This window comes from Penaeus vannamei, chromosome 16, assembly GCF_042767895.1.
Source record: "Penaeus vannamei isolate JL-2024 chromosome 16, ASM4276789v1, whole genome shotgun sequence".
Taxonomy (NCBI): domain Eukaryota; kingdom Metazoa; phylum Arthropoda; class Malacostraca; order Decapoda; family Penaeidae; genus Penaeus; species Penaeus vannamei.
The window spans coordinates 8,119,930-8,126,136 of NC_091564.1; the positions used below are offsets into that span (position 1 = coordinate 8,119,930).

At 37.9% G+C, this 6,207-nt stretch overlaps 1 protein-coding gene across 1 annotated transcript; it reads left to right on the top strand.

Moving 5' to 3' along the window:
• Positions 1-1,851: 1,851 nt before the first annotated feature.
• Positions 1,852-4,256, top strand: LOC138864413 (ribosome-binding protein 1-like). The gene is made up of 3 exons (XM_070131518.1): positions 1,852-2,293; positions 2,463-3,297; positions 3,413-4,256. The coding sequence occupies exons 1-3, from the start codon at positions 1,852-1,854 to the stop codon at positions 4,254-4,256; spliced, it is 2,121 nt and encodes a 706-aa protein (XP_069987619.1).
• Positions 4,257-6,207: the final 1,951 nt, after the last annotated feature.

Consider the following 6,207-nt stretch of genomic DNA (forward strand, 5'->3'; position numbering starts at 1 on the left):
AAGGGTTTTTTGACATAATACATGTATGGTTAAGGGTTTTTTGACATAATACATGTATGGTTAAGGGTTTTTTGACATAATACATGTATGGTTAAGGGTTTTTTGACATAATACATGTATGGTTAAGGGTTTTTTGACATAATACATGTATGGTTAAGGGTTTTTTGACATAATACATGTATGGTTAAGGGTTTTTTGACATAATGCATGTATGGTTAAGGGTTTTTTGACATAGTACATGTATGGTTAAGGGTTTTTTGACATAATACATGTATGGTTAAGGGTTTTTTGACATAATACATGTATGGTTAAGGGTTTTTTGACATAATACATGTATGGTTAAGGGTTTTTTGACATAATACATGTATGGTTAAGGGTTTTTTGACATAATACATGTATGGTTAAGGGTTTTTTGACATAATACATGTATGGTTAAGGGTTTTTTGACATAATACATGTATGGTTGGGGGTTTCTTTGTATGGCTTTTGTATGGTTTGGGGGTTTCCTTATGTGATTTATTTATTGTTGGAGGGTTCGTTTTGTAGTTTAAATGGGGTTTCTTTTTGTAGGGTTTCTTTATGTTAAGATTTATGGTTGGGGTTTTCTTTACACATTATGTGTATAGTTGGGGGTTTCCTAATATGATTTATGTATGTTTATGGGGTTCATAACGTAATTTTTGGATGTTTGCTTTTACGTAGTCTGTGCATGGTTGGGGAATCTTTACGTAGTGTATGTATTTTTACGTATGTGTTTTTAGGTATGTATGTATTTTAAATATGTATGTATTTTTATGTATGTATTTTTATGTAAGTATTTTACGTATGTATTCTTATGTAAGTATTTTTATGTATGTATTTTTATGTATCTATGTATGTATGTATATTTATGTATACATTTTCCTGTTTGTATCTTTATGTATGCACGTATTTTCATGCATGTATTTTTATGTATTTTTACGTTGGTAATGTCTTTTCATAATCTATATATAGCAACTTTATGTAATCCTTTTGTGATTTTACTGTGATTTATATCTAGTCGAGGGTGGTTCATGGAGGTTTCAAAGGGTTTCCACGCACTAAGGACGTTTATAGGTAATCTGTGATATTTTTACTCATCGGACAGTGATGTCAAACTCTTTCTCCAAAGGGTAAGCTTTAGATTTATTTACACTCTGAAAAAAATGGAAAATTTTGTTTAGATGCATGAAAGGAGTAAGTATTGAAGTACAGTATGTATCAAAAATAAATAAATAAATAAATAAATAAAAATAAAAACATCATTCGCACTTGAAGGTTTAATTCTCCTCTCAGATCAATAGATCTTAAATAAAAATAAAATAAAATAAAAAATCTTCGCCATTTTGACACCTTTATCGCAAACGACTGATAATCTAGATAAACTTGAATAAACGATTCAAAAACATAGAATTGGACTTTAAGGTTGATGTACATATCCGACTTTACGTTATGTAAGGCCTTTATGTAACCGATAATCCGAGGAGATGCCAAAACCGCTAGAATCCTATCTATTTTTCTTTCTTTCTGTTTCTTCTTTTATTTTCTTTCTCTTTCTTTTTTTCTTCCTCTTCTTTTCTTTCTTTCTTTCTTCCTATTTCTTCTTTCTCACTTTCTTTCTTCTTCCTCTTCTTTTCTTTCTCTCTTTCTTCCCATTTCTTCTTCCTTCCTTTCTAATTCTTCTTCCTTTCTTTCTTTTTCTTTCTTTTTCTTTTCTTCTTTCTTTCTTACTTCCTATTTCTTCTTCCTTTCTTCCTATTTCTTCTTCCTTTCTTCCTATTTCTTCTTCCTCTCTTTCTATTTCTTCTTCCCTTTTCTTTCTTTCTTCCCGGAATGCAACCCGGCGACCTCGATCAAGGGATTCCCGCCCTTAACGCCCCTGTCACTTGTATAGTCAAACGCCATTGCATTTCTTCGAGTGTAAATTTCTTCGAGTGTAAATCGCCCAGAGTCCAATACCGGCCTTGGATACCGGGCCGGAAGTGTCGTCTTCGGAAGGAATCTGTGAGTTGGGAAGGAGTGAGGAGAGCGAGTGAGGTAGGTGCCCGCCCAAGGGGAGGTCAAGGGAGGTCAAGAGATTTCAAGGGAGGTCAAGGGGTTTCAAGGGAGGTCATGGAATTTCAAGGGAGGTCAAGGGATTTCAAGAGATTTCAAGGAAGGTCAAGGGAGGTCAAGAGATTTCAAGGGATTTCAAGGGAGGTCAAGAGATTTCAAGGGATTTCAAGGGAGGTCAAGAGATTTCAAGGGAGGTCAAGGGAGGTCAATTTCTTCGAGTGTAAATCGCCCTGAGTCCAATACCGGCCTTGGATACCGGGCCGGAAGTGTCGTCTTCGGAAGGAATCTGTGAGTTGGGAAGGAGTGAGGAGAGCGAGTGAGGTAGGTGCCCGCCCAAGGGGAGGTCAAGGGAGGTCAAGAGATTTCAAGGGAGGTCAAGGGGTTTCAAGGGAGGTTAAGAGATTTCAAGGGAAGTCAAGAGATTTCAAGGGAGGTCAAGGGGTTTCAAGGAAGGTCAAGGGGTTTCAAGGGAGGTCAAGAGATTTCAGGGGAGGTCAAGAGATGCCAAGGGGTTTCAAGGGAGGTCAAGAGATTTCATGAGAGGTCAAGAGATTTCAAAGGAGGTCAAGAGGGATTTCAAGGGATCAAGGGAGGTCAAGAGATTTCAAGGGAGGTCAAAATATTTCAAGGGAGGTCAAGGGATTTCAAGGGAGGTCATGGGGTTTCAAGGGAGGTCAAGGGGTTTCAAGGAAGGTCAAGGGAGGTCAAGAGATTTCATGAGAGGTCAAGAGATTTCAAAGGAGGTCAAGAGGGATTTCAAGGGATCAAGGGAGGTCAAGAGATTTCAAGGGAGGTAAAAATATTTCAAGGGAGGTCAAGGGATTTCAAGGGAGGTCATGGGGTTTCAAGGGAGGTCAAGGGGTTTCAAGGAAGGGCAAGGGAGGAGAAGAGATTTCAAGGGAGGTCGAGAGATTCCAAGGGAGGGCAAGGGAGGTCAAGAGATTCCAAGGGGGGTCAAGAGATTTCAAGGGGGGTCAAGAGATTTCAAGAGAGGTCAAGGGATTTCAAGGGAGGTCAAGGGATTTCAAGGGAGGTCATGGGGTTTCAAGGGAGGTCAAGGGGTTTCAAGGAAGGTCAAGGGAGGTCAAGAGATTTCAAGGGAGGTCTAGAGATTCCAAGGGAGGTCAAGAGATTCCAAGGGGGGTCAAGAGATTTCAAGGGAGGTCAAGGGATTTCAAGGGATTTCAAGGGAGGTCAAAGGATTTCAAGGGAGGTCAAGGGAGGGCAAAGGATTTCAAGGGAGGTCAAAGGATTTCAAGGGAGGGCAACGGATTTCAAGGGAGGTCAAGGGATTTCTAGGGAGGTCAAGGGATTTCAAGGGAGGTCAAGATATTTCAAGGGAGGTCAAGAGATTTCAAGGGAGGTCAAGGGGTTTCAAGGGAGGTCAAGAGATTTCAAGGGAGGTCAAGGGATTTCAAGGGAGGTCAAGGGATTTCAAGGGAGGTCAAGAGATTTCAAGGGAGGTCAAGGGATTTCAAGGGAGGTCAAGGGATTTCAAGGGAGGTCAAGAGATTTCAAGGGAGGTCAAGAGATTTCAAGGGAGGTCAAGGGATTTCAAGGGAGGTCAAGAGATTTCAAGGGATTCCAAGGGAGGTCAAGGGATTTCTAGGGAGGTCAAGGGATTTCAAGGGAGGTCAAGAGATTTTAAGGGAGGTCAAGAAATTTCAAGGGAGGTCAAGAGATTTCAAGGGAGGTCAAGAGATTTCAAGGGAGGTCAAGAGATTTCAAGGGAGGTCAAGAGATTTCAAGGGAGATCAAGAGATTTCAAGGAGGTCAAGAGATTTCAAGGGAGGTCAAGAGATTTCAAGGGAGGTCAAGGGATTTCAAGGGAGGTCAAGAGATTTCTACGGAGGTCAAGAGATTTCAAGGGAGGTCAAGGGATTTCAAGGGAGGTCGAGGGAGGTCAAGGATTTCAAGGGAGGTCAAGGGTTTTCAAGGGAGGTCAAGAAATTTCAAGGAGGTCAAGGGGTTTCAAGGGAGGTCAAGGGAGGACAAGAGATGTCAAGGGAGGTCAAGAGATTTCAAGGGAGGGCAAGGGATTTAAAGGGAGGTCAGGGGATTTAAAGGGAGGTCAAGGGATTTCAAGGGATTTCAAGGGAGGTCAAGGGATTTCAAGGGACGTCAGGGGAGGTCAAGAGATTTCAAGGGAGCTAAGGGATTTCAAGGGAGGTCAAGGGATTTAAAGGGAGGTCAAGGGATTTCAAGGGAGGTCAAGGGAGGTCAAGGGATTTCAAGGGAGGTCAAGGGAGGTCAGGGGAGGTCAAGAGATTTCAAGGGAGGTCAAGGGATTTCAAGGGAGGTCAAGGGATTTCAAGGGAGGTCAAGGGATTTAAAGGGAGGTCAAGGGATTTAAAGGGAGGTCAAGGGATTCCAAGGGAGGTCAAGGGATTTCAAGGGAGGTCAAAGAATTTCAAGGGAGGTCAAGTGATTTCAAGGGAGGTCAAGATATTTCAAGGGAGGTCAAAGGCGGCGGTAAATAGATGAATAAAAGAAGAAGAGATAGATAAGTAAATAACTTGATAGATAGTTGATAGATAAGTAAATAACTTGATAGACAGTTAATAGATAAGGAAATAATTTGATAGATAATTGAAAGATAAGTAAATAGCTTGATAGATAATTAATAAATGAATGAGTAGTTAAGCAAATCATTGATGGATAAATAGATAATAGACAAATCGATAGAGAAAGAATTGATAGATAAATATATAAACAACTAATAGAGAAATAGATTTATAAATAACTGATAGATAAATATATAGATAGATAAATGATAATCAAATACATCTATAAATGATTGATAGATAAATAAATAATAAACAAATATAAAAATAGATATTCGATAGATAGTTAAATAATAGGTAAATAGCTAAACAAATCAAATCGATAGATGTGACCTTCTGGAATGAGGTCAGGGCGACAATAAGCAATATATAATTATGGAAAAAAAATAAGTTAATGTATTAATGAAGTGAATGAACTACCAGGCACTAAAAATATAAATAAATGAATAATGAAATGATAAAAGAAAAAATGGAATAAAGTGAATGAACTATCTGACGGTAAAAAGGTAAATAAATGAATAATAAAATGAAAAAAAGAAAAAATGGAATAAATAAAATTATGATAATATTGATAAGAATGATAAGGTAAGTCAATACGCAAGCAGTTATGAAAAAAATCAGATTAAATTAATAGATAAGAGTGTTTGGTTTGACGTCAAGGGTCGCGCTTAAAAAAGGAGGGAATAAAATAGGTCTGTGAAATGGAAGAAAAGAAAATAGATGAAATAAATCATTGGGATTAGCTTTGTTAGGAAGTCGCGTGAAAACGGGACTAGGAAAAAAAGCTAATAAATAGAGAAATGTGAATAAAAAAGAAGAAGAGACAAAACCTCGAGTGAAAATGGGAGACAGAAAGAACCAGACAATAACAAGAGAATAAAGACAAAGACAGAGAAATTCGAACAAACACGGTCGCGACATATGCTGAATAAAACATAATGAATAAAAAACGAAATATTGCATAGGAAGGAATCCCACAAGGATGTCAACATACCACAAGGACTAGAAAAGGATTGAGCAATATCGAACCATTTCCCAGAAGATATAATAGACACCATTTGCATATACGTTTACCAGAATCAACATGGGAGTTTTTAATGAGGTTTCAATACATAGCATTTTTTCCCAGAAGAAAGATATATGACACCATCTATATATATAGTCAACAGAAACAACATGGGAACTTTTAATGAGGTTTCAATACATAACTTTTTTCCCAGAAGAAAGATATAGAAGACACCATCTATATAAACAGTTAGCAGAATTAACATGGGAACTTTTAATAAGGGTTTCAATACATAGCTTTTTTTCCCAGAAGAAAGATATAGAAGACACCATCTATATAAACAGTTAGCAGAAACAACATGGGAGTTTTTAATGAGGGTTTCAATACATAGTTTTTTTCCCAGAAGAAAGATATATGACACCATCTATATATATAGTCAACAGAAACAACATGGGAACTTTTAATGAGGTTTCAATACTTAGTTTTTTCCCAGAAGAAAGATATAGAAGACACCATCTATATATACAGTTACCAGAAACAACATGGGAGTTTTAATGGGGGTTT

Bases quoted from the DNA above. Each gene is read 5' to 3' on its own strand.
- LOC138864413 (XM_070131518.1), top strand. From the start codon at position 1,852: ATGCAACCCGGCGACCTCGATCAAGGGATTCCCGCCCTTAACGCCCCT. The intron at 2,294-2,462 runs GTAAATCGCCCT...AGGGGTTTCAAG, and splicing joins GGAGGTCAATTTCTTCGAGT to GGAGGTTAAGAGATTTCAAG. The intron at 3,298-3,412 runs GCAAAGGATTTC...AGATATTTCAAG, and splicing joins TCAAGGGAGGTCAAGGGAGG to GGAGGTCAAGAGATTTCAAG.